Consider the following 26,938-nt stretch of genomic DNA (forward strand, 5'->3'; position numbering starts at 1 on the left):
TTCTGGAATCGGGTGTTCTGGGGACAGGAGCCTCTCCCAGGGCTTAGTACTATGTTCAGGTTCAGGGAGAAGATCAAAGTCCATAATTAAGTGTTCAGGGCAAGTCAAGTGCTCCAAACTTTTGGTGCTAAAAATATTGTATTTAGCATGCAAATTATGCCCTGACAGCTCCCAGGAGCCTGAGCCCGTGGGTGCCAGCACCTTGTTTGTTACCACCGCTGTTATTCTCAAGGTGGTAAGAATATTCCTCCTTCACTGGCTTGACTTATATTTCATTTTTAAAAAGCCAAACTTCTGTTGTTAGGTCGCTGCCAAGTCGTGGCCCCAGAAGGCTTGGAGCTGTGACTGGTCTGGAGGCCAGGAGGACACCAGGCCACGTCACGCAGTAAGTGGGTCCTGATACCAGACCGGGCAAGGCGCAGACACAGACCTGGGCGGGGCCGCACCTCAAAGGCCACTGTTTCCGGAAGCCTCGTCTGCCCTGGTGGGTGAGCAGGGCTGAAGCCTGAGCTTGTAGAGGTGCTCGGACCTGGAGAGAGGAGGCGAAGGGCAGGGGGCAGCCTGGCTTGCCCTGCGGCTCTGGTGCTTTAGGGAACCCTGGGGACTCCACACGATTCCCACTGGAAATGTTCTGCCCCCATCCTGCCGACAGTTGAAGCACAGGGCCACCCCACAGCAGCCCTGAGCGCTCAGGTCCACTGGGGAGGAGGGGCCGGGATGAGGGGGACACACACAGGCACGTACCTCTTCTCCTGGTCCTCCCAGCACAGCCCCTGTGCTCCTCCGCCACCCCCCCCAGCACCTCTGATGGTGTCAGGGCCCCCCCACCCCAGGGTCTCTCCAGCTCGCAGCCCCGCACACACAGAGCCCTGGCCACACCCGATGCGGAGGACGGAGGGGACACTGCACCCCCTGCCCGAGGGAGCCTGGAGGGGACTCTTGTCAAAGTTTTATTAGTGTGGAGCATGTGTGGTGATGTTACAGAGTGTGGGGCCTGGGCCCCCCCCCCCCCAAGAGGAGAGGCTGCCCCTCTCCCTTTAGCAGCCGCTCAGCCGTGGGCCCCTGTAAGGCAGAGGCAACAGAGAAAGGGGACGGGACTGCGAAGAGGCGAGAGGAAGAGAAAAGGACAGTGGCTTGTGGCAGAGGGTGGCAGGCCCCCCACCAAGGACCCCAGACACCTCCAACCCCGGCCCCAGACATGTGACAAGCCCGCCTTCTCTGCCAGAGTCCCCCTTCTCTGCCGGAGCCCCCGCTGGCCCAGCATTTGCTAAGAGAAGGGCTGTACCCGTGTCCGTCAGCCAAGCGGGCTTGGGGTGCGGGGGTCCTGCCCACACAGACCACCCCCACCCCAGGCCCTTGGAGACCAGGGCTCCTCCCTCTCAGGGGCGTGGAAACCTTCTGGTGGGCAGGGCTGGGATCAGGACCCCTGCTGTGGATAACTGAGCGGCTTCTGCCAGGCCAGGTGGGAGAAGGGGTGAGGAGTTTGGGCTTCGGCTTCCCTGGGGTCCGTCCAGACCTGGGGTGTACGCGGGTCTCCCAGGCCTGACACTGCCTGTGGCCGCGGCCAGAGCTCTGGCTTCTCAGGTGTGGGCCCTGGGGGGCTGTGACTGTCCACCCCTCCCCACCGCCCGCTCCGGCTCGGCCTGTGAAAACCAGGCCTCCGAGCCTCGACACTGGCCCCCGCCACCCCAGAGCCCCAGAGAAAGGTCGGAGAAGGCAGCTGCGTCTTTGGTGCCAAGGAGGGAGGGTCTGGGAGTGGGCGGGGGGCCCCGTGAGCTGCCCGTGAGCCCGGGGTCCGCCCGTGGCGCCTCGCTCTCTAGCGCTGCCGCTCGCCGCTCCAAGGTGCACGGGCGTTGCGGGGCGGGAGCCGAGCTAACACTGCAGGGCCCGCGGGCGAGGACATGGCCGAGGCCGCCCTGCCCCCCTTGCCCGCGGCTCCCGGGGCCCCAGGCGGGGCCGCGGGGCAGGGAAGGGGAGCGGCGGGCTGCTGTGCAGGTAGGCAGCAGGGTCAGCAGTGTAGGATCTTCAGGAAGGCCTTGCGGAACTCGATGTTGAAGGTGGTGTAGATGATGGGGTTCACGGCGCTGTTGACGTAGCCCAGCCACGTGAAGGCGCTGTAGAGCACGGGCGGGATGTTGCAGTCACAGTGTATGTTCAGGATGTGGGTGATGAAGAAGGGCAGCCAGCAGATGATGAACACGCCTGGGGAGAGGGCGGCTGTCAGGGGGCCCGGCGCGGGGCCGGGAGGGGCGGGGCCCGAGGGTGCACCGGGTGGGGGAGGGGGTGGGGGACCTGGACCGGATCGCTCGCTGCAGCCCCGCCCAGGCACCAAAGCTCACGCCCAAAAGCCTTGTCTCGCTCACCCTCATTTAGCTGGGGGGCGGAGGGGATGGGGAGGGGGGTAGTGGGCGAGCCGGGTCCCTCACTGCCCCTTTAATTGTTCACAGCGTTGGTTCCACTGGGTCTTGGTTGAGGCAAGTAAACTTCCTGATTCCTCAACAATAACAGCATTAACAACGGTGAACGGTACTGACTTGCGGTTGTAAAATGCTTTCACCACCGTGCATCACTTGATGACCACAACAACCCTGAGAAGTAGTCTCCTCTGCTGATAAGGAGATTGAGAGAAGTGACTTGCTCAGGGTCACTAGGTTCTCAAAGCCACGATGGTACACTGGTCAAGTTCAGATTCCAGAATCGGCATGTGCTTGTATGTGTGCTAAGTTGCTTCACTGGTGTCCCGACTCTGCAACCCTATGGACTGTAGCCCGCCAGGCTCTTCTGTCCATGGGATTCTCCAGGCAAGAATGCTGCCTAAGTTTAAATCATGCATCCTCTTTGATCAAGTTACACAAGCTCTCTGAACCTCAATTTCCCCATCTTTAAAATGAGCATAATTATAGCATCTACCTAGTCAGGTATGCCATTGGGTTTGACCTGTGCCTGAAAAGTGCCAGTCCTGTGACCTACCAGTCTTGGTTAGGGAGTGATGGCGGGTAAGGGAGCCTACATTGCTGGGTCCGTCGCCCAGCCAGGGTTGGGCAGGCCAGGCTGTGGCCAGAGGCCAGGACCGACTCACCGAGAACAATGGCGAGCATCTGGGTGGCCTTCTTCTCCTTCTGCTGGGAGAGCTTCCTGCGGCTCATGGTCTTGAGAGAGGTCCGGGTTTTGCCATTGGGCATGGACTGGATCTCAAAGATCTTGGCAATCTTGGGGTGGTCTTTGGCATGCCCGTTCTTCTCTGGTTTGGCGGGGCTGTCGGGTGTGCTGTGGAGGCCGTGGTGGGATGGGTCGGGGAGGGTCAGCTGGTGGTGGCTGGGGGGGATGGGGCTGTACCGGGTCCTCTCGGGCGGGCTGGTGCTGGAGAGCATCTCCATCTCTAGCTCCTGGGCTCGGCGGGCGGCATCCTGCACAGAGGCAGAGAGCACTGGGTGGAGCCAGGCAAGCTCTCAGCCCTCGGCCACCCCAGCCTCGCCTGGCCTCACTTGGCCTCACCCAGACTCCCTTATCTCCCTCTGAAGACTCCTGCAAGCACCCCAGAGTCCCTCTGCCAGAGAGGCAAGGGGGATGGTCACTGGGAGGCCAGGGCTGGGTGGGTACAGGACCCAGGGCCCACGACAGCCCCCACCTGCCGGGTCACCCCCAGCCCCTCCCTGGAGCAATCCTCAAGCAGCCTCAATGACCCCACTGCTACACTGTGGGGGCTTCAGGCCCAGGCCCTTCTCTTCCAGGAGCTGAGCAACAGCTGCTGAGTGCCAGCTGGTCCCGGGAGCCAAGCTGGAGGCTGAGAGTAAGTTAGTGATTGACGTTTGATGCCTGCCTCTCCAGGAGCTCATGTTCTAACTACAGAGAGGGCACCCTGTTCTCCCCGCCCCGGCTGACCCGAGGCACTTACACCAGCACTCACAGGTGAGCTCCACTTCTCCTGCTAGACTGCTGGAGGTGCCGAAGGACGAACCCCTCTATGCCCACATCTTCCCTGCTGCGCTGATCTGGAGGGCCCTGACCTCAGGTCTTCATGGCCTCCCAGGTCCTTCCCCATGCCCCCTTATTCCAGGCTTTGGGGGCTCAGCCTGAGCTTCTGAAATGCAGCCTCACTGTGCCCTGATCCTTGTTCTCAAATGGGTCCTTGGAGTCCTGCCCTTGCAGGTGAACATCAACTGTTCAGGTGACAAGCAGGGGCCCTGCTTGCTGAAGACACCTGACCTGGACTCGGTGTACAGTCCTCCCCGTGTTCCTTGGCCCCCATCCTCTGCTCATGCTGGGGGAAGGGACATGTGCTGCTTGGACCCCGGTGCTACTATCCCTGGGCACAGCCTGGGGTCTGCTGGGACTCTGGGTTTCTGGGCTCTAATTCCAGGCTGCACTGCACTGTGATCCCCGAGTGCTCTGCTCCCTCCCTCCCTCCACCAGCTCCCAGCCTCAGGCCCCCAGACCTGCCTGTCTGTCAGGCGGTATGTGCAAGTAAAAAGAACATGGGCATGGGTTTCAGAGAGTCACTTAGGTCTGGGCTCAGCTATTCACTCTGTCGCTAACTGTTTAGTCTTGGGTGAGTTACCTAACCTCTCTGAGCCTCTGTTTCGTCTTCTGTAAAATGAAGTTCCACAAGATCAATAAGACTTACCTCTCAGGGTCGCTGTGAGGACTTGATGAGAAAATAGGAAGATGGTAGGTGTTCAATTAATGGGCATGGCCATTAATATTACTGTTATATGGCCAAGTGCTTTCTCCCATCCACCTCCTTGCACTAAGGGTACTTCTCTGTGCCCTGTAGAATTAATTGAGCTGTCTTGCTCCATGCCTGCTTACAAGTGTGTGTGGTGAGCCTGGCCTCAGCTGAGGCAACGTGGGGGGTCCTGGGAGGGGCTTGTCCCTCGGACCAGCTGGTGAGGTCTCTGAGAACCATGGCAGGTCGTTTCCCTGGAGGCAGACAGACCGGGCTCTGGGTCCCTGACCTGAACACTTACCGCTCTCCGCCTGTTCACTGGGAAACTCCCATTAGACTTCATGATTACGGTGCAGAGTTTCATGTCCTCAGGGTGAGTACAGTTGGCCTGTGGAGTGAGCCAGCACATGGGTCATGATGGGGAGGGGGTGGGGACAGAAACCCAATGCAGGGTAGTCAGACTGGGCATGGGAGCTCAGAGAAGGGCAGAGATTAGGAGGGTGGGGCCTGAGGAGGCAACTAAGGCAAGGTTGAAGGCCGGTAGTGTGATGCGACGAGGTGGGCAGGAGGAGGGACAACAGGACTCTGACTTCTACGTGGCACCTGCTAAGGCTCTGGCACCCTACCGGGCATGCCCAGTCCCTCTCACGCTGAATCCTCAAGACCACCCTGTGAGATCGGTATTCTGATTCACATTTAACAGATGAGAAGACGGAGGCTCAGAGAGGTTAAGCAACTTGCCCAAGGTCACTCAGCAAAAAAGCAGCAGTGCCAGGACTTGAACATGATGTGTCTAAGCCCCACGCTCTTATTCCTTCTGTGCCCACATACCATCTTCCTCTGGCAGGGCTGAGTGGGGGGTGGGGGGTGGGAAAGAAGTCACAAGACACAGGGTGGAAATGCAAAGGGGGCAGAGGAGGGAAGCAGGTGACAGCAGGTGAGCAGAGGGAGGTTTGAGCGTAAGAGGACGGAGCACAGAAAAGAAGATGGGATGAAGGCATCCGAGCGCCGGAAAGGGAGATGGAAGGCTAGAGTGAGCGAAGGAAGAGGAAGGAGAGGAGAGGAGCAAGCCGGGCGCCAAGAGCTGCTGCGCTCCGGCAAAGGTCTCCTCCCGGGTGGCCTCCACCCCTTCCCCACCTCCCCGTCCTGGAGACTCAAGCTGCCCACTGAGGCCCCAGCTCTGAAATCTGCCCTCCTCGTGGCTCCTTCAGCCTGGACCCCAGCCCTCCCCCCACCCGCGTCGCCCCGGGGGTCTCGGGACCTTGAGCGGGGCCTTCAGGTTGGCGCGGAAAGCCCGGCTGCTGCGCTTGGTGCTGACGCGCTTGCGCCGCCTGCGGAGGACGATGTAGATCTTGATGTAGACCAGCAGGGTGACGATGAAGGGCACGTAGAAGGAGACGATGGAGGAGTAGACCACGAAGGCGGGGTTGGCGATGATGCACTCATTCTGGTCTGGGGGAGGGGGGAGAAAGCCCCGGGGATGGGTGCGTCAGCGGGGGCCCCCAACCGGGGGCTACAGTGCCTTCCTGCCGCCAAGGAGCAATGTTACAGAGAGTAGGACTAGATGCCTAAGGTGGCCTGGAAGCGTTAGATGTAAACAAATTTGCAAATCGGAGTATTAAAAACAACCATGAACAAAAAGCTGCTTCCAAGCGTTTCCATTAATAACCCCTCATTGCTTCCTCATTCGTTTTGTCATTCAGGAGCGCACAAGTGGAGCCATGGGGTTTTTTGGAAAAAATAATAGGAGAAAATAATTTTTAAAAAGTAGATTATTACTGAAGCTTTTCCTGTGTATGGAGTGGCGGGGCGGGGTAGATCTGATACCTTTTAATTTTAGGAACAAGACAACTTGGTCCTCTTTGCTGAACCTGTTGTTCCACTGTCTTTCCAAGTTCCCTGTCAGATCTGGCAGATGACTGTGCTGTCTCCCAGGGCCTCTTTCCAGATGAATTCAAGCATGTTTAGCCCCATTCCTGCTTCTTGAAATTCCCACAACACTTAGATTTTGAACCACATGCTTTTGAGTCTTCCTTGTGTCCTGTTCAGTAATGGTCTCCAGAGGCACGCTGGCATTATGTCACCTCCCTCATGGAGGCTGTGCCTTCTCTGTCTGAGATGCTCCTGACTGCCTCACACAGGACCCAGTCACAATGGGCTCTTACTTCCTTCTATCTTTTCTGCTCCAGGTGGCTGAGGCCTGGCCTGGGTTTGGCTAGCCCTTGGGGCTGCAGCTTCATTATCAGAGGTGATGGAGGCCCAGCAGCCTCCCACCCTGGGTGTACACAAACAGACAGGCACAGACATGCAGTCTGCCAGGCTGTCTGGTCGACTCCAATTTAATAAACAAAGTTGAAAATCGCCAGTCATCCTCCCTAAACATTATCCCCATTCCTCACCCAACACCATTGTGCTCCAAGCCATTTTTCCTCTCTGACCTTACCAGGAAAAATCCAGGAGATCTGAGTCACCTTGACCCAGGAGACTCAGCCTGGCTTCAGTCCAAGGTGGTGAACAGGCTCTTGGTGGGCCACCACCCATATCCACACCAGGGTTCAGCTCCCTCAGGGGCCAGCTGAGCCCCAGGAGGACAGAGGCAGGACTCACCTGTGTTGTTGAGTCCGAAGAGCATCGGGCAGGAGATGGTGAAGGACAGGACCCAGACGATGGCTATCATGACCGTGACTCGGCGCTTGGAGCTGTAACGTGTGTTGTAGAGCATGGGCATGGCCACGGCCGTGTACCTGCAAGGGCACAGGGTGTGGCCCTGAGTCTGGGGTGCAGGCCCAGGGACTCCTCTCTCCACAGAGACACCCCACTTTGGGAGGATGGAAAATTGGTCTCCCTCCTGTTCAACCCTTTCCTGTCCCGGACTTAGTAAGGAAGTTGGTGACACTCATCAAGTGCTTAATGACTGACAGGCTACCATTCAATCCTAGACTGTGTCTACCACTCCAGTCTCCCTGCTTGGATTTTAGGTTTCTTGAGGGGCCATGGCCTGGGTCTTTGCACCTTTGAAACTGCACCTGCTGCACCTGTGCTGGGCACATGGAGGGTAGAAGTGTTTATTGATGGATTGGTACTTGGGCCCCATAAAGCAAGGATTAGGTCTCATTCAGCAGAAAAGAATAACAACGGTAATTGTTTATGATGCCACACATGGTTCTGCTCAGCACTTCTCTGACATCAGCTCCATTCATCTTCCAAGAATCCTGTGAAGGGCAGAGAGCCAGGGCTTCTGGAAGCCCATATGACTTGTGTGTGCAAATTAGTAAAAGGCTCCAAATGTAGAACTTAGCAAAATGAGCAGAGCCCGAGTCCCCTTGGCCAGGTGCCCTGTGCAGGACACAAAATGCTCAACTGACGGTAGAGTCACACATGGGCAGGTGTCATCATCTTGGTGTCTAGACAGTGAAACTCGGGTTCTAAGAACATCCTCAGTCTGCCCAAGGTCACATAAGTAAGAAGTGATAGGGTCTCCTGCTGTCAGGTCGAGCGCTTTGTCTTGTATGCTGATCTCTGTCCAGGGATTCTTGGTAGCATCGTTGTCCACACACACCTCCCTTTATGAGGTCTGTCCTCTGCCAGCCAGACACGCATGCACACACACATGCATACAGACAGGTGGACTCAGGCACACAGCCAGCCGTTCAGCACTGTGGACAGGGCCTAACCCTGCAGGAGAGGCAGGGCAGCCCACACGGTGAATGGTCTGGGTCACCTCTCCCGCCCTGGCTGGGCTCACCTGTCAATGCTGATGGCACACAGGTTCAGGATGCTGGCTGTGCACATCATGACGTCCAGGGTGACAAAGATGTCACAGTGAATCCTGCTGAATTTCCACTCGCCCACCACCTGGAGACAAACCAACATAATGGGTGGACAGCAGAGGATACTGGCTCATGCACCAGAGCTGGGTCTCCTGGGGCAGGTCTCCTGGGGTGACGAGCTCAGCTGAGGTCTGATGGGTCTCAGTGATGGGTCTCCAGCCTGGGGAGAAAAGGGGCAATTTTCTGCCATGGGGAGTTGTGCTCGTGGGTGTCCGAGGTCCTTGCCTGGGTCACCCCTCCTCCTAGACAGGTAAGGCCATGCATTCTATGCCAAGAAGTTTGGTAGAAGAAAGAAGATGGAATTGCACAAGTGCTTCAGCTTTGAACCTTCATCTGTAAAACCTCTGTGTGAAAACCTTACGAATCTCATGTTACCAATGGGGAAACTGCCCCAGAGAAGGGTGGGGACTCGCCCGAGGCCTTCCAGCTCAGTTTCTGGCCCGGCCCTGGCCCAGGCGTCTGGGGGTGGGGGCTGGGCTGCTCCTTCAGTGCAGCATGGGGTATGGCACAGAGTTGAGACTCAGTGTCTGTGAAGAACAACAGTGAGGATGTGATTATGAAACAGTGAAGACATTTCTGCTCCTCGCTGCACTTGGAGAATGAAAGAGGGGGAAGCTTTCGGAAGAACAGAACGGGCTGGGGAAGACGTGTAATAAATCATCCCTGGTTCAGTGCAGAACCAGAAGTCCAGCTTTTGACACAAGCATTTTGCACTCCTCTTTTGCCTGACACACACACTCACACCCCGCATGCACACCCCCACCCCATAACTCCCCTTTACCCATACAGACACACCCACTCACTTAGCAGGCTACCCTGGCGGCTGTGGAAGCTTGGAGCAGCTCCATCCCTGGGGACAGTCAAGACAGGGAGGTACAACTTGGGCCACTACCTATTGGAGAAGGAGGAGCAGGAAAGCCTGTCCTGGCGATGTGAGCAGAGCAGTGGCCACTGTGTGTGCACAGCAGGGCTAGATACAAAGCTGATTCTCAGCGCTGCCCTCTTAGCCGCTCGCAGGCGTAAAACAAATTGCTGGCATTAAGGACAGAGATGGGCAGTGCATGGAGGAATCTGTAGCTTTCCCTGGAAGACAGGAAGCCTCTTGTTTGGCACTGCCCTCTCTGGGGCTCACGTGAGGCAAGGGTATCTAAGCACTGGCCAGGCAGGCACGAGGCCAGAGTGGGGGGCATGGGATAGGAGGGGCTTCCCTGGCATCAACAGAGTCTACCTTTAAGGCACCCCTGGGAGAGTCCCAGGCACACCTGCTCTGTGCCCCACCTTGACGTCCTCCTAGGGTAGGACCAGTATTTCCAAGCTGCTCTCACCCCCCTGGCAACCTAGGTCTGAGATATCAGGGTCGTCTCCTCCATCCTCCTCGCTTCCTTCCCTCTTCCCTGCCTTCCTTACTTCTAATAGACACTTACTGAGCATCTTATTATGTGTCCAGCTCTGTCCTAGACTCTGGGGCACAACAGTGAAAAATCCTGACAAAGTCTTTAGGGAGCTCTCAACCCCTGTCCCTAAAGGGTTTCCTGGAGCACAGAAGAAGTGGGAGGGGGGCTTCCTGCAAGGTCCCAGGAACAGCTGCTCTAGAACGCAGGTTGGGGAAAGGCTCAAGAAAGTGTGTCAGTAGTCACTGTTTATAGAACATCTCCCGCAAGCACTTTACCTCATTTATTGTAAATTAAAGCTCATACAAGCGGGTGCTGCTTATGCCCACTCCTGGATGAGGGGTGAAGCTCTGGAGTACACCCAGATCATGTGCAGCAGGGCGGGGATTTGAAGCAAGTTTTTGGGGCAGCACATCCTATGCTCTCTCCCGAGCTGCCTTGGAAGGGACCATCTAGTTTGTCAAAAGAGGAGAAAATTAAGTGAAAAGTCCTTAGATAAACAGGGCTTCCCAGGTGGCGCTAGTGGTAAAAAATCTGCCTACCAATGCAGGAGAAGCAAGAGACACAGGTTTGATTCCTGGAGCAGGAAGATCCCCTGGAGGAGGAAATGGCAACCCACTCCTACAGTATTCTTGCCCGGAAAATTCCATGGACAGAGGAGCCTGGTGGGCTACAGTCCATGTGGTCACAGAGTTGGACACAGCTGACTAGATAAGCATATCTAGTCTAGACACGGCTGACACGAGCACTAGAGAAGCATAAAGTGGGAAAGGAGCGATTGTAACTGTACAGGTAGACTAATTCGAGGTCAGGAAGGAAAAAGATTTGTCCAGGCTCTCCTGGTGATTTAGTAGCAGAGGGAGGACGGACCCTCAAGTTTGCTTGTCCCACTCGAGGGCTGTTTCCTCGGAACCTTTGACAACACTCATCAACATCCTTGCTCACATGAGGCTGGGATCTGCAGAACGGGCTTTGTCATTTCCATCAGATTCCACTGTAATGGCCTTGCCGGGGCCTCAGACCCCAGCCCCGAAGATGCTTGTGGCTGTTGACTATGTCAGTAACTGTGATCTGAGTCTGTTACATCTGCTCTTCTGGAAAATGCACCCAGCAAACCTCCCTTCAAACGGCTGTGAGGTTGAAACAGCACAGCTGGCAACGGAGCCCTGGCTCTCCTCTCTCAGCTTCTCCAGATGCAAAGTGGTAGGGTCAAGACCGGAGCCTGGTCCTCTCACTCCAAAGCCAGCGTGCCTTTCCTTATTCTGAGCAGAATAAAGGATGCACATCCAGTCCCACCTAGCCAGGTGCCGGCTGATGTTATCATAGGATTTAACATCCCTGGAGATGGAACCGGATGGAAAATTCTGGACAACTAGAGCACCTTCTGGAGAGAACACAGTATAGGCTGAGAGAATGCTTTAACAGGATGTTGGGATGGGGTGAGCCTCCACTTGGGACACTCTCTAGGGACAATAAGTAGCTGAGATGATGTCATGTAAGCAAGGCCCACTGTCCAGCTCTTGTTTTGATGGAAGAGTTTGACCACCACTCTCCTCTCTCCCCTGAAACTCTGAGCTTCGCCTTTAAAATAATGTGAACAGATAATGTTTAAAATATCCGTGTGAAGGACTTAAAGACTCCTAGGTGCCCTAATGCACACATTGGGTCCTGCCTTAGAGGGTCTGGGTAGGGATGGTGGGTCTGAAAGCCCCAGAACCCACGCCCAGAGCCCTGGGTAGAGCATGCCTTCCTCTGGAAGAGGGCATCTCTTTGCCTGGCCACAGGGAGGGTCCTTCAGTTTGGAGGGGGTGTGACAATTTATCGTCACCTTCATCTTCATCACCGTCATCATGGCTACTTTCACACGCTGCTTATTATGTGCCTGCTGCCATTCTAAGTACTCTTCGTATATTAATCCACGTGAGTCTCAAACAACGCTTATGACGTAAGTACTGTGATTATCTCCATTCTGTAGATGAGAAGACCAGGCACAGAGAAGTTGCTTGCTTGGCCAGCTACCCATCATTTTTTGCCTACTGGTGTGTGACCTGGGAACCCACTTTACAAGGGAGCAGGAGGGGAATAGCCCTAAGAATCAGAAAAGTGTTCCAGAGGGCAAGGCCCTCAGACAGGATGTGGGACAGACTGAGGCTTGGGGTCCCCGTAAACGTGCCATCATGGAGGAACCGGATGCCGGGTCCGTGGTCCCTGTGCGTTTTTAGGTTGTGTTGTTTCTACTGTTTGTTTCTTGCTGGTTCTCTCTTAACATTCAGGTCACTTTGAAGGTTACAACCTGTCCGGGTTATGCCAGAGAAAACCAGGGGAGTGATGGCCCAGAGCTCCCTGTGGTCGTGACAACAGGAGGCCCTGGGGACATGGAGACAGAGGGACCAACCTCCCCTTCCCACCTCTGCTTCTTTTCCTGGATGTCTCCTCTGCTCAACCCACAACCGTTTCTTGTTTTCTTTGAGAGGTGCAAGCCTTTCCCTCCCAGGAAGGGCCTTGCCTCTACAGCACAGGTAATTTCCCCTCGCATCCAGGGCAAGAAGGTCATGACACAGAGATCTTAGTGACCTTGGCATCTGAATACCTGCCCAGCTTCCCATGCAGCCAGACACAACCCCAGAACCCTGGGAAGAGAAAAGGGCACCCAGCCTGTGCCCACCCCAGTCCCCTAGTCCCTCCCACATCTACCTGTCAGCTCTAGACAGTGTCCTCCTGGAGGCAGGGCCCCACTTTGGGAATCCCAGAGGTTTCTCCCTTTGCTGTGTGATCTGGAAACAGACAGGCAACTTCTCGAGTAGGACCAGCCTGTGCCCACGCCACTGCCCTAGACCCTCCCACCTGTCAGCTCTGGACAGTGTCCTCCTGGAAGCGGGGCCCCACTTTGGGAATCCCAGAGTGTGATCTCCCTTTGCTGTGTGATCTGGATACAGACAGGCAACTTCTCACAGCTTCTGTTTCCCCTTCCTTAAACTGCGAAGAATGGTATCAACTCAGGAGCAGCAGGAGTATTTGCTGAGAGTGGGTCTGTAAAGAGCCCGGTAGCTCCTGGCCCCCAGTGGGGGCTTCGGGCTGGGTAGGCTCTGTCCCCAGCCGAGCAGTGGGTCACTGTGTGGCCCTTCCTAAAGAAAGGAACTGGAGCACAGTTCACAGCCACCTCAACCTCGAGATCCCGGACACACAGTGCGGTGGGGAGGCAGAGAGGAGAGTGTGGAGCCGCCGCCCCCATTCTGAAGTCAGGGGGAGAGGGATGAAGACATCAGGCCTGGGAGCACGAGCCTCTGCTGTCCTCGGGGATCCTCGTCAATGACTCCCATTCTCCACGTGACCCAATGAACCGACTCTGGGGCCCTGGCTCCAGTCTCCGTGTGAGGCTGGAGAAGTCACCTAAGTTATCCGACCATCCAGCTCACCATCTAGAAGATGCTGTGAAGACTCAGTGGGGAGATGCTGTCTTTGAAGGACTAACGTGAGGCCTGACAGTTATTGCATGCACATGTGCTCAATTGATTCGGTTATGTCCGATTCTGTGCAACCCTATGGACTGCAGCCCACCAGGCTCCTCTGTGCATGGGATTCTCCAGGCAAGAATACCGGTGTGGGGTGCCATTTCCTCCTCCAGGGGATCTTCCAGACCCAGGGATCAAACCCACATCGCTTACATCTTCTGCACTGGCAGGCAGTTTCTTTACCACTAGCACCACCTGGGAAGCCCCTGGCATTTACTTAGTAAGCACCTTATAACCTGTAGCCAGGACTGTTAAGGAGACGATCCACTCATTTTTGTGAGACTGAGCCCAGAGTGGAGAGAGGGCCTACCTGAGAAGGCACACTCTTGATGGGAACCAGTGAGGAGGCTGGACTCCTCCTTGGATGGGAACCAGTGAGGAGCATCTCCGGGGGAGGTGCCAGAGCTCTGCAGGGGCCCAGACCTACCTCCAGGTAGACCACCCAGGGCATGACCAGCGTGGCCACCAGGAGGTCGGCCACAGCGAGGCTGACGATCAGGTAGTTGGTGGTGGTCTGCAGCGCCTTCTCACGGGACACAGCCATGCACACCAGCACGTTGCCAAAGACGATGATGAAGATGAGCAGGGTGAGCAGCATGGCATAGTAGTTGTAGTGGGGCCTGTCGGCCTTCCCTTCGGACCCGTTGAAGGGTCGACTCCAGTTCCGGCTCTCTGGATCATCATCATACCAGGACAAGTTCAGCGGATCCATGGGGGCGGCGGGGCCACTGGGTGGCCAGGCTCTGGCCAGGAGAAACAGACACAGGGAGTGAGCAGGAGGACCTCCCAAAGCATGCAGTTACCCATTGGAGGCTCGGGGCTAACACCCACCACAGGAGGTTAAAAGAGAATTCTCCAGCCTCAGGATTTTAAGATTGCATCCCCAGATTTTCTTGAAACATTGCAGCCTGCTGCCACTCTTCTGCTAGCAGGTTCTTGCTGATGGTAAGACAAATGAGAAAGTACCATTTTTTAAAGTATAATAAAATCAATGAGCTTGAAAAGAGCTGATCATTTATTCACCCACTTATTCAACAAACAATTAAGCACATCCCATGCCCCACACAAATTCTAGATTCCAGTGGTAAGAACAGAAATATGAATTCATTCTGTCTTGATTCTGTAATTGCTTATTGAACATTGTTCTATAAATGCCAGAAACAGGCAGGAACAAAATATACATAGTTCTCCAGTTCACATTCTAAAAGAAACAATAGCCAATTAACCAAGCAATTAAATGTCTGAGTGGTAGGCATTAGAAAATGGAATGAGGAGAGAGACACAACCTAGATTAGGGTTTCAAAGAAGGCTTTCCTGAGGAAGTGATGTTCAACAGACACTTGCAGAATGTTGTTAGGTAAACAGTTGGGAGCCAGGGGAAGGGTCCAGGCATAGGAAGCAGGTAAGCAAATAATGAAGCTGGAGAGTGGGTGCCATGTGAGAGGGATAGTGGGGGATCCGGGGCAGCTGGAGCGCAGAGAGCTTGGAATGAGCTGAACTGGAGGCTGCAATGGGCTTGATCCTGGAAGGTTTTATAAATCACTCTAGGAGTTCAGACTTGACCTCAAGGGCAGCAGGAGCCACATGATGAGATTTGCCTTTCAGAGAGGAGTCTGACTGCCGTGCAGAGAATAGAAGGGTGCTGCTAAGTGGAGAGGCAGGTCACCAACTGGGAGGTTGCAGGGACCCCAGAAAGAGCTGGTGAGGTTCTGCCTTTGTGCACTGAGAGCCCTGAGAAATGGGCATCTCATCTCAGAGGGAAAAGACTTCCTGAGGGAGGCGTCATCGGAGATGAAGTAGACAGAGGAGTGAGCCGGGCAACTGAGTCCAGGGGATACGCCCCAGCCAGAGGGAACTTGACACGGTCCCAGATAGAAATTAATTCTATTTGGCTAAAAAACTGTAGAGCATAATGGAGAAGCTGGGGAAAATTAAGCCAGAGGGCTCTTCGTGGGGTCAGAATGGGTCTTATAAGCTTGGAGTCCCTGAAAGTTCAGGTACAAAGGAATGATTCCATTGGATTAGTATTTAGGAAAGGTTGCTGACTGTGCAGTCAGCTGGGATGTTAGCAGGAAGTGAGGTTGTGACTATAATTCAGGTAAGAGATGGTGGTCCTCTGAATGATGGCATGGGAATAAACATGGAGAGACATGTTCAGAGTCAGTAGCTAACCTGTCGATTTCATGGAATTTGGTCACTGAATAGATGTGGGGTGGGAGTGGGGGTAGGCAAGCCAGGAGAGAAGGAGACGAGGATAACTCCAGATTTCTGCACTGGGCTCTGAGAGGCTTGGAGATGCTTCTTACTGAAAAAAGAAAGCGGAGGGGCTCAGAGGCAGCAGGTATGGATGAGCTTGACAGCCTGTGTTTTGGTTGTGATTGAAACATAATGCACACATAATACAGTTGGCTCTCCTGCTAACAAAAGTGTTCCTATTTCACACAATGGAACTAAATGAACAGTACTTCAAGGCATTCCATACAGAACTCCACAACTTCCAGGTGTTTTGCTATCCGAATGGATTTGAAATCCAGCAGTTTATTCCAATCGATCTGAACATGGTACCATATCCAAATCAGGGAGGAGGGCACACCAGCCTCGACGGGTCAGAGGGGAGCCCTGGAGAAGGGTCTGCCCAGCTTCGCCTCGCTAACACATCTGCTCTGCCAGCTCTCAGCAGAGGAGGATAGATGATGTCCAACCCAGCACCACCACTCCGGAGCCTCTTAGGGGAAAGCAAAACGCCTAATTCCATGTGGAGTGACATGGAATGCCATCCTTGCAACAAGTCTTCCTGTTCCAAGGGAGCGAAGCACTGGGCCACGTGGAGGCTGCCCTCTGCAAAGCCCACTGGCTCCTCTTCCCATTTGGAGCACACAGCAGGAGACCTGCATGTCTATATCGATCAGGCAGCAGGGGCTGCTCCCGCCATTCATTTACTCCATCAGCATCTATCGAGCTTGCCGGGCAGAAAGCACTGTGCCCAGCACTGTCAGGGGCCTGAGAAGTCAGAGACACACTCCCTTCCCCCACGATCCTGACTGCGTCTCTCTGCCCTGCTCCTACCTCTGGTTCCTCTCTCCGTAGAGCCGGCGGCATCTGCTGGGGACTTTCAGCCCCCTGTCCCTCCCATCCCACCCATTCTCCATGCCCAACCAGACTTTCATTTCTGCAGCACAATTCTGAACCTACATACGATGACAGCTTCATCTGCCTGCAAAGGATGTGATCATTTGCCAAGTTTTTTTTCTTTTTTAGATATGCTATCTCATTTACCCTCAAAATAACCTCTAAGGCTTGTAGTTCTCATCCTCACTCTACAAATCAGAAAAGTACCTGGAAAACTTCTTTTCCCTTGCGCCTACTGGCCAGTCCTACATGTCTTTCAAAGCAAGCCCCTCCCAGAATCCTCCTGTCCTGGAATCTGTCCCAAGTTCTCCTGGCTGGACCATCTCCCTCCTTCCTGGGGGCTGCCAAGGCATTGCCTCATGGTTCTGTTTTGGAACATTCTCCATTCGTGTGTGTGTCTGTTCGGTTCATTTGTGTGTGTGTGTGTGTGTGTAAGCATCTCCAGGTGTGTGTGTGTAAGCATCTCCAGGTGTGTGTGTGTGTGTGTGTGTAAGCATCTCCAGGTGTGTGTGTGTGTGTGTGTGTGTGTGTCTGTTCGGTTCATTTGTGTGTGTGTGTGTGTCTGTTCGGTTCATTTGTGTGTGTGTGTGTCTGTTCGGTTCATTTGTGTGTGTGTGTGTGTGTGTGTGTTCGGTTCATGTGTGTGTGTGTGTGTGTGTGTCTGTTCGGTTCATGTGTGTGTGTGTGTGTGTGTCTGTTCGGTTCATGTGTGTGTGTGTGTGTGTAAGCATCTCCAGGTGTGTGTGTGTGTGTGTGTGTGTGTGTGTGTGTCTGTTCGGTTCATGTGTGTGTGTGTGTGTGTCTGTTCGGTTCATGTGTGTGTGTGTGTGTGTGTGTGTGTGTGTGTGTGTGTCTGTTCGGTTCGTGTGTGTGTGTGTGTAAGCATCTCCAGGTGTGTGTGTGTGTGTGTGTGTGTCTGTTCGGTTCATGTGTGTGTGTGTGTGTGTGTGTCTGTTCGGTTCATGTGTGTGTGTGTGTGTGTCTGTTCGGTTCATGTGTGTGTGTGTGTGTGTGTGTGTCTGTTCGGTTCATGTGTGTGTGTGTGTGTGTGTGTGTGTGTGTGTGTGTCTGTTCGGTTCATGTGTGTGTGTGTGTGTGTGTGTGTGTGTCTGTTCGGTTCGTGTGTGTGTGTGTGTGTGTGTGTGTGTGTCTGTTCGGTTCATGTGTGTGTGTGTGTGTGTGTGTGTCTGTTCGGTTCATGTGTGTGTGTGTGTGTCTGTTCGGTTCATGTGTGTGTGTGTGTGTGTGTGTGTGTGTGTGTGTGTGTGTGTGTCTGTTCAGTTCATGTGTGTGTGTGTGTGTGTCTGTTCGGTTCGTGTGTGTGTGTGTGTGTGTGTGTGTGTCTGTTCGGTTCATGTGTGTGTGTGTGTGTCTGTTCGGTTCATGTGTGTGTGTGTGTGTGTGTGTGTGTGTCCGGTTCATGTGTGTGTGTGTGTGTGTGTGTGTGTGTGTGTCTGTTCGGTTCATGTGTGTGTGTGTGTGTGTGTGTCTGTTCGGTTCATGTGTGTGTGTGTGTGTGTGTGTGTCTGTTCGGTTCATGTGTGTGTGTGTGTGTGTGTCTGTTCGGTTCATGTGTGTGTGTGTGTGTGTGTGTGTGTGTCTGTTCGGTTCGTGTGTGTGTGTGTGTGTGTGTGTGTGTGTGTGTGCAAGCATCTCCAGGGTTACACCATGTCTTGCTCACGCCTCATCTTACTCGTGGGATAAACAAAAAAGCATACTATCTTGTTTTTCCCTTTTCACTCTTAACGCTATGATTGGCAGGCAGTAAGTGTTTAACAGATGTTTGCAGAACTGAATCAAAGGGTGAGTCCAACTGGGAAGAAAACCCCTCCACACTTGAAATGTAACTGCTAGCGTAACTCATCAGATCAACAGTGACAAAGGGGAGATGCAACCCAAGAGTATCATGGGTGTTACATGTTGGTCCCCAGGAAGCAGACAGAGGAGGAGGCAACACGCAGATCTACTGGGGATACAGTGATGCTCAGGCCCCAGGGAGCATGCGTGTGTGGGCACAGCCGGGGTGTTCATGGAAAGCTTCCTGGAGAGGGAAGAACTTCAACTGAGACTTACATTATGGGTGCAATTTTGATGGCAAATGCGAGTACTGATGGGCGAGACGGGGGTTGGGGGTGGTGGCTAGGGGTAACACTTACTCCCCTTTGGTGCTGGTTACTCCACAGAGTAAGTCTTGCCAAAGGCTGGAAAGGCCTCATGCATTTAATTTTCAAATTGAACATTTATTCTTAATTGTTCTTACAGCTTTTTGCTGATACAAATGTAACATAATCACATTGTAGAAAAAAACTGGGAAAGTATGGAACATGCCTAATTACCTGCAGACCCTATTAACCAGTGCTGAGTGAGCTCCAGATTCTCCTGTGTCCTCAGCAACCTTCCTAATCGGGGCTGACATCTCTTAACCACAGGGGCTGCCCGGCTGGCTCTCAGACTGATCTGGGATCTGGACATCAGCAAATCTGGACATCCACCCCCACAGATGGGGTTTATTGGCATGAGAGACACTGCTATAACATAGGGGCTGGAGACCAGAACACGTGGGTTAAATACCAACTGTAGCTCTCCTAACTCGGGGGTCTTGGCCAGATTTTTTGGCTTTCCTAAGCCTCGGTTTTCCCATCTGCAAAATAGGGACAGCAGTTTCTGTTGTGAGGATTGAGTAAGGTGATGCATATGTGGCCGGCACGGGTAAACCTTTATGGAAAAATCAAACCTTTGAGAAAACAAACCAAGCAAAATAATCCAAAGAAACAAGCAATCAGACAACAAACCTAAGACCCCCAAGAGATGAAGTGACAGGCGCTGTCCAAATGCAGCCCATCAAGGTTAGAGGACCTGCTGGGCTCCTCCTGTGAAACCTGGCCGCTCATGCTTGGAGAGTGGGCGCTAGACGAGGAGAAAATTCTGAGATGCAGCAATTGAGTCCTTGGGAAGGAGTGAAGGAAAGAAAAGGTAAAGTGTATTCCTGGACTGTGGTTGCTGGATGAATCTGAAAGACCCTCGGGATGGGGTAGCAGCTGGCCTGGAAGGACCAGCTCTCCCAGCCCACTTGCTCCTTACTGGAGACTATCGTATTTCCTAGGTTTTAAGACAGAATTAAAAGTAAGTTGTCTTATGTACCACTTGGAAAGAAGAAATGCCATCAAACTCCAATACAGTTCTTAGATGGCATTGATTGCAAAAGGCATTATGACTTCAGAGACTTTAAAATGTCGGAGAGGCTCTGCATCTTAGCATGCATAAAATAGAGTGATCTGCAGGCATTTCTCTGCTGGCATTTTCTCAGGAGGAATTTTCTAAGAAAGCCTGCTGGTCCCCAGGCTCCCCCTGCTCCAGCCCCAGCCCTTCCTCTTTTCCTTCTGCCCAGGGCTCCCAGGGGCATCTGTCAGAAGATAGAACAAAGGAGAAGCCAGGCTGTGGTCTTTCTTACTCCAGAGGCTCCCCTCCAATTCCTGCCCCTTCCCTGCCCCTCAAACTTCATCTGTGTCAGAGCCTGCGCCTGTCGGGGGAGAGCTCTAGGTAAGTCTGGTCTGGCCCTGGGTCTGGAGAAGCCGGGTGAGATCAGCCAGGTGAGATTAGGGGCTCCTATAAGATGGAAATACCACACAAAGCTGTCTCCCTGGATGTGCCAGGATGGTCCACATTTCTTGCTCTTTTGAAAAAAGGAGTTAGGCTTTATGGTATAACCCAAGGAGAATTATTCCTACAGTTAAAAGACCTCAGATAAATAATATTGCATATTATTAAAAAAAATTTTTTTTTATTAGAACAAGCATTTTGATTTGGGATTATGAGAACATGATCAACTTGCTCACCAGCCTCCACATGCCACCTCCGTCCTTCCTTTCAGGGGGCTCCTGCCACATTCATAAAAGCTCCAAGTCGCAGTCCCCAGTCAATATCACTCGATGAGCTCCAAACACATGCATGCTTGTGGCCGCTTCTAAGCTCTTGGGGGGGTTAACTGCCTGGTTCTGTCTCCTGGGAGCAGGATGGATGATCTGAGCCTGCTGCAATGGACTGAGCTGTGTTCATACAAAATTCATATGAAGTCCTAACCCTCAGTGTGATCCTATTTGGAGATGGGGCCTTTGGTCAGGAGAAGGTCACGGGGGCAGGGTCCTCATAAGGGTAGGGATGTGTGTGTTAGTCGCTTAGTCGTGTCTGAGTCTCTGCGATCCCATGGACTATAGCTTGCCAGGTTCCACTGTCCATGGGATTTCCCAGCAAAAATCCTGGAGTGGGTTGCTAAGCCCTCCTCTAGGGCTCTTCCCGATCCAGGGATCGAACCCAGGTCTCCTGCATTGCAGGCAGATTCTTTGCCAAGGTTCTTTCTCAGGCTCTGAGCCAACAAGGAAGCGTGAGGGTAGGGTGGCTGCCCTTCTAAGGAAAGACACCAGAGAGCTCGACCTCTCTTTCTCCCTGCCACGTGAGCACACAGTGAGGAGCAGCCATCTACCAGCCAGGCAAAGAGCTCTCAGCACAGCCTGACCACCCTAGCCCCCTGGTCCCTGACTCCCCGCCTCCAGAACTATGAGGAAGTAATTTCTCTCATTGAGCCCCCCAGTCTAGGTGTTTTATGAAGGCAGCCCAAGCAAGCTGACAAAGACACGTGCAGATGCCAGGCCTTGCTCACAGCCTCTTCCCCTAAGTACCATCCTCACCTGGGCAGCAAAGTGGGGCAACCACTGCTTCCAACCCCAGCCTCATCAGCAGCGGGGCAACTGCAGGTTGGGGCAACCATGCCCTGACCCCCAGCCTCATCAGCAGAGGGGCAACTGCGGGGTGGGGCAACCATGCCCTGACCCCCAGCCTCATCAGCAGAGGGCCAGCTGCAGGTTGGGGCAACCATGCCCTGACCCCCAGCCTCATCAGCAGAGGGGCCAACTGCAGGTTGGGGCAACCATGCCCTGACCCCCAGCCTCATCAGCAGAGGCTTCCGGGTGTGCTCTGACACCACCTGTGCTCTTCTTCTTTAACTGCCTGAGTGTGGGGGAAAGTGGAAAGAGCCAGGAGCAAGGGTAGACCCCATCTGTGTGGGAGCCTGCAAGCCTCTGGCCATCAGAGTGCCAGAGCTCACCCGGGCCTCATGTATCTTCAGGACTCACTGCCTCACCCCTCGCAGAAGGCCAAAGACCTACTAAAAGAACTTCTAGAATCATCCACGCTGGTGGTCAGTACACGGCCATCATGCGTGCGTGCTATGTCGCTTCAGTCGTGTCTGACTCTTTGCGACCCCATGGACTGGGGACTGCGACTTGGAGCTTTTTATGCAGGAGGCCCACCAGCCTCCTCTGTCCATGGGATTCTCCGGGCAAGAATACTGGAGTGGGTGGCCGTTTCCTACTCCAGGGGATCTTCCCAACTCAGGGATCAAACCCACATCTCTTATGTCTCCTGCATTGGCAGGCAGGACCCTTCTGTCAAGTTCTCCCTAATGGCCAGTCTGACTCCAGCCTGGTGTGAAACCTGCTGTCTTCATAGTCTCCACGGCAGAGCTTCCTCAGGAGATGTCTAGGAGGATGGGGCTGCGTGGGGCGATCAGGGCAAGTGGACGGTGGACCTGGGCGTGCCCTGCCCCCAGGGCCTCTGCCATTACACTGTGCTTTCTGACTGTTAGCATTTTGTGTGTGTGCTCTAATTTGAAAATATGCTAGCTCTCAAGCAGAGAAGTGCTCTGTGAGCCCAGACAGCCACCTGGGGCTGAACTGGCCCATCGAGAGGGCCCAGGCCAGCGGCCCACTGGGCTCACGCCCACCCTGCCCAGTGGTGGGGGATGGGCAGACAGGGCAACCGGGAGGGGGGCTGAGCTAAGGCCACTTTCCAGCCTGTAAACAGAAACAGCTTCCAACAGGTCTGCTGGAAGAGGAAAAACTCCTCTGAAGCTCCACAGTCCGAGGCTGACACCTCAGCCTGATATTTTCCTCTCAGGAAGGACAGAGAGGCTGTGGTCGCCCTGGTCCCTAGCCCGGCAGGGTGAAGGCAAAAGCGTCAATCTGCTAGGGTGCCTGGGACCCTGGAGGAGAGCTGGAGGGATAGGGGAGGAGAGGTGCGAGGATCCTGTTCCCTGGTTTGGATTCCCTCCACCAGGGAAACGCCAGGGCACGGGCTAGGAGGAAGGGGTGAGGAATGCTTGGCACAGAAGAAACTTCAGCAACCTGTTTCCCTGCTGCTGCCTCCCCTGGGAGGTTGGCATTTGAAGGAGTCAAATTGTCTAATTAAAATTTAACAATCCCTTATTGGGCTCGATGGCGGGTGAGACACTGCTGTCTTAAACACATCATTTTTCCCTCATTTCTGAGACTTGAAGCATTTCAATGAAAAAGGGGGGCGGGAGGTGCTTCGCATTTGCATTTCAAAAGCAGCTGCTGGCACTGGGTGGGAATTGGGAGTGAGTGGTAAGGGGGCTCCTCCCCACAACCCCAGTGATTCAGATCACCCTCTGCGCCTCCAGACCAAGGTCCAGGCTGTGACTTGGGGTGGGCACTCCTCCAGCTCCTCAGGCAGCTCTGGGAAGGATGGGTGGGAGGGGAAGGGGGAAGAAGCCCCCACCCCAACTCCATTCCTTCCTTCTTCAAAGGAAAAAGGAGAAGAGTCTGTGAACAAGGCCTCACTTATTGACCCTGGAGGGTGGCCTCATCAGGGCAGGGATGCCCAGGGCCCAAGTCCATGCAGCCTCAAGAGCCTTCCGCATCCAGATTTTGGGAAGGCTGGCGTGGGCCATTGACAGGTGCAGTCCCGTCTTACCTGGAAAGGCTAAGGAGCAGAAAGGCTGCTGAGCTGGGGGAGTGGGTGGGATGGTGGGGAAGGGTCTTTGGAATGGGGGGGCAGGAGGAGTGGAGACGGAGGCATATTGAGGAGAATAAGGGAGACTGAGTAGTGGGGCTGGTGCAACGGGAGTGTTAATGCTGCCTCAGTGCTCAGTCTCTCCTGGCCTTGAGCATCTTTCCCAGTGGCCCAGACCCACATGCACAGGGGAGCTGGGTGGTGAGGCTGAGTCTGTCAAGCAGCAGCAGCTGGAAGGAAGAATCCCAGTTGATTTTCTGCCGTTATTGGAGAGGGACCCTCCAGGACTCAGACAAAGGTCCAGTTCCCAGAAATTCCAAGGTTCTTCCCATGGCTGCCCACATGGGTGCCTCCCTCCGCCCAGAACCTCAATGCTGCCTGTGGGGGGACAGATCAGGACTGCTGAAAGGAGCCATAAAGAAGGCTGAGCACCAAAGAATCAATGCTTTTGAATGGTGGTGCTGGAGAAGACTCTTGAGAGTCCCTTGGACTGCAAGGAGATCAAACCAGTCAATCCCAAAGGAAATCAATCCTGAATATTCATTGGAAGGACTGACGCTGAAACTGAATACTTTGGCCACCTGATGTGAAGAACTGACTCATTGGAAAAAAAACCCTGATGCTGGGAAAGACTGAGGGCAGGAGGAGAAGGGGGCAACAGAGGATGAGGTGGTTGGTTGGCATCATCGACTCAATGGACATGAGTTTGAGCAAACTCCAGGAGATAGTGAAGGACAGGGAAGCTTGGTGTGCTGCAGTTCATGCAGTCGCAAAGAGTTAGATGTGACTGAGCAACTGAACAATAAAACGAGGAACCTTGTTTGGGGAAAGGTTTAGTGGGTAAACCTGTCTGCAGTGGCTTGGGGGGAGCAGAGGTCACACTGACACCACCCCCTAGTGCTCCTCCAGGCCTTCAAGCTTCCCTGGCCCAACCCAGAGTTCCACAGGGCAGCTCGGCAGCAGAACTCAGACCACTTATCTGTGGGGAGAACTGCCCAGGGCTCCTTACAGTGTGTGCAACAACGTGGGGGAAGCCCTCCCATTCCTGCTGTCCCGCTGTGTCTGGTCCAACCCAGCTGGAGCCAGGAGGGTGGGCCTTTGAGGGCCTTCAGTTACCCAGCCTCTAAAGTTGGTGAACTGGCCCCACTCTGCCCTGGAGTTACACGTGGTCAGGCATCGTCTCCCACCTCAGAGCCAACAGAAGCTACCCTGGGACGCTCGTTCACTCAACATCAGTTCACCAGAGCCTCAGACAACTTGCAGTGTCTGCCGCCCTTCCCAGCCCATCCCCCCCACCCAGGCTCAGGACGCCCTCCTGGCTCAGGTCCTCCTCCTTCTCATCCTTCAGGACAGCCCCTCCCCGGCAAGGCTCCCTGATGCTCCAGCACAGAGCCGACCTGTTACTTCAAGCTCTCCTGGCGCACATGCTCCTTGGTGGCATTATCACAGGTAAAATTAAGCTGTTACTTGTCTAATTATTTATTTAGTGTCTGTTTTTGCCAAACTGTGGGCTTCACCCGTGTACGACTCACACCTGTCTCGACTCAGCGTGGCTTTCTCGCCTCCCAGCATGGCTCCTGGCTATGGCAGGTGCGCCTTAAATGTCTGAGAGGCGTCCACGGGAGGTAGTGCTTCGCTCTGGTGTGAAGGAGCCAGCCCCTTGGTCTGTCTCTACCCTGGTTGCTGTTTCTCCCCTGGATCCTCCTCAAGGGGTACCCAGGAGCCTCCTTTGGGATCTCTCCCTGGCCCCCTGGGTCCCAGTCACGAGGTAGCTGGGGTCAGATGTCCAGATGGTTGGGGAATCATCCATGTAGGCCATGCCTGGGCACACAGGGTTAAGAAGCATTGAAAGAAAAAAGAGAATGCTCCATGAAGGTGAGTGTAGGTATGTTGGGAAGTGGGTGGGGAGATAACTCGAATTCTGTAGAAAGGGGAGTACAGAGGCTGGAGGGGAGGGCTTCTGGTCTACCGGAAGGCCTGGGGACCCAGCGGCAGCATCCAGACTAGCGCCCCCTGTGGGTGTGAAGTCTCAGCCGGCCAAGGCGGCGGCCAGGAGTCAGCCCCTCACTGAGCTCTAAAGCCTTCCCGGGGCACGCTGGGCGCGGCTGAGAGCCAGCCCAACCGAGGAACTGCGGTGGGTGGGGGGGGTCCCAGGGAGAGGCAGCCACAGCTCGCGGGCCAGCTGGGGAAAGGGGGCTTCTGAGTGAAAGCAGGAGACCAGAGGACAGCGCAACCAGCCTCCTCCGCTCTGAGGCTTCGTCCCGGACGCCCCCTCTGAGGTTCCGCTTCTCCGCAAGGCGGCCAGCGTCCCTGGGTCTGGCGTCAGGGCCTCGTGGCCTCGCCCCAGGTCTCCCGGGGGCTGGGCCAGGGTCCCTAGTCTAACAGAAGAGGGACGGGTGCACGCGGGAACGGGCCTCTGCCTGACAGCCCCGTCCCTGTGGATTTTGATGGCTCCGTATTAAAAAAAAAAAAAAAGTCTCCTCACAAACTGTCAAAGTGTCACAAATTAATTAAGTGTTAGCTGGAGTGACTCAGTGTGGGGAGGGGGTGGGGAGTGGGGGGGCGGCGGCACCGTTCTCTGCCTGCTCTGCCTTTTGATGAAAAAACTCCTCAGCGCTCAGCAGAGTGCGGATCCCTGGGGGAGCTCACGTGCAGAAGGGCAGGCGGGAAGCAGGGCGGAGGGCTGGGGCTCTGGGGCCCCTTCCCCGAGGAACGGGACCCTGTGGGGACGAAACCTCCAGAAGCTGCTCAGGAAATCTAAAGTCAGAAGGCAGTCCACAGGCTTGTTTTCTGTTTTCTTTCCTCATCCTCCTCAAGCTTCCCCCAGGAAGGAAAGAATTGGGAAGTGGAGCTGGGTTTGCCCCAGGGGCCGGGCCGGGCCGGGTCGCCCGAGGCCAGGGGGCAGGACCCCACTTAGCTGCCGAACTCACCAGCAGGAGCTGGAGAGGAAGGAGGACCCGGCCTCAGACCAGCCTCCTTGACCTTTACTTTAATTTCAGGAAAGAATTGAGAAAACACGCTCTTGAAAGTCAAGAGGGAGACAAATCCTGAACCTTATTGCTCTAGAAGGATGAAAAACAATCCTCGCTATCTGGCAGAAAATTGTTCTGCTTTATGAAAAGACATCCCTGTTCATAAAAACAGAGAGAGCGGCCAGTCCAAATAAAAGCCCACATCCGTCATATGCTGGGGACCGCCGGGAAGCCCCTCTCCTGGTTCCCTCATCCTTCAACCCCAGCAGGCTGGCTCAGGGGATGCTGGGGACATTTCTTTTCCACAAAGGATAAAGCCCTTTCTGAAGGGGGGTGGGAGGTTGGGGGTGGTGGCAAGCAAGCTGTAACTTCAGGACTCCCACGCAAATAGGGTTTGGTGTCCATATCTCAAAGACGAATGGAGGGTAAAACTTCGCCACAGGAATGCAATCAGCAAAATCCAGATTGTGGAAAATGAACCAGAACAAATGGTATGGTTTCTTCCAAAAATAAATTGCAAGGACACAATAGAAAAAGATGGGGGTGGGGAGAGAGCCTTCATAATAACAGAAACTTAAATGCCTATCAGCCAATTGCAACGTGTGGACCTTACTGGAATCTTGATTCAAAA

At 54.4% G+C, this 26,938-nt stretch overlaps 1 protein-coding gene across 2 annotated transcripts in view; it reads right to left on the reverse strand.

Moving 5' to 3' along the window:
- Positions 1–937: 937 nt before the first annotated feature.
- DRD2 (dopamine receptor D2) overlaps positions 938–26,938 on the reverse strand; it is a 76,590-nt gene continuing 50,589 nt past the window's right edge. For both annotated transcript variants that reach the window (XM_043870446.1, XM_043927248.1), the window contains 7 exons: positions 13,827–14,142; positions 8,412–8,521; positions 7,274–7,410; positions 5,928–6,118; positions 4,968–5,054; positions 3,080–3,407; positions 938–2,202 (listed from right to left, as the gene is read on the reverse strand). In XM_043870446.1, coding sequence (XP_043726381.1) covers positions 2,009–2,202; positions 3,080–3,407; positions 4,968–5,054; positions 5,928–6,118; positions 7,274–7,410; positions 8,412–8,521; positions 13,827–14,111 — 1,332 coding nt within the window. In that variant the 5' untranslated portion in view covers positions 14,112–14,142 and the 3' untranslated portion in view covers positions 938–2,008. The remainder of the gene's footprint in view (positions 2,203–3,079; positions 3,408–4,967; positions 5,055–5,927; positions 6,119–7,273; positions 7,411–8,411; positions 8,522–13,826; positions 14,143–26,938) is intronic.

The sequence above is a fragment of the Cervus elaphus genome, chromosome 1 (genome assembly GCF_910594005.1).
Source record: "Cervus elaphus chromosome 1, mCerEla1.1, whole genome shotgun sequence".
Taxonomy (NCBI): domain Eukaryota; kingdom Metazoa; phylum Chordata; class Mammalia; order Artiodactyla; family Cervidae; genus Cervus; species Cervus elaphus.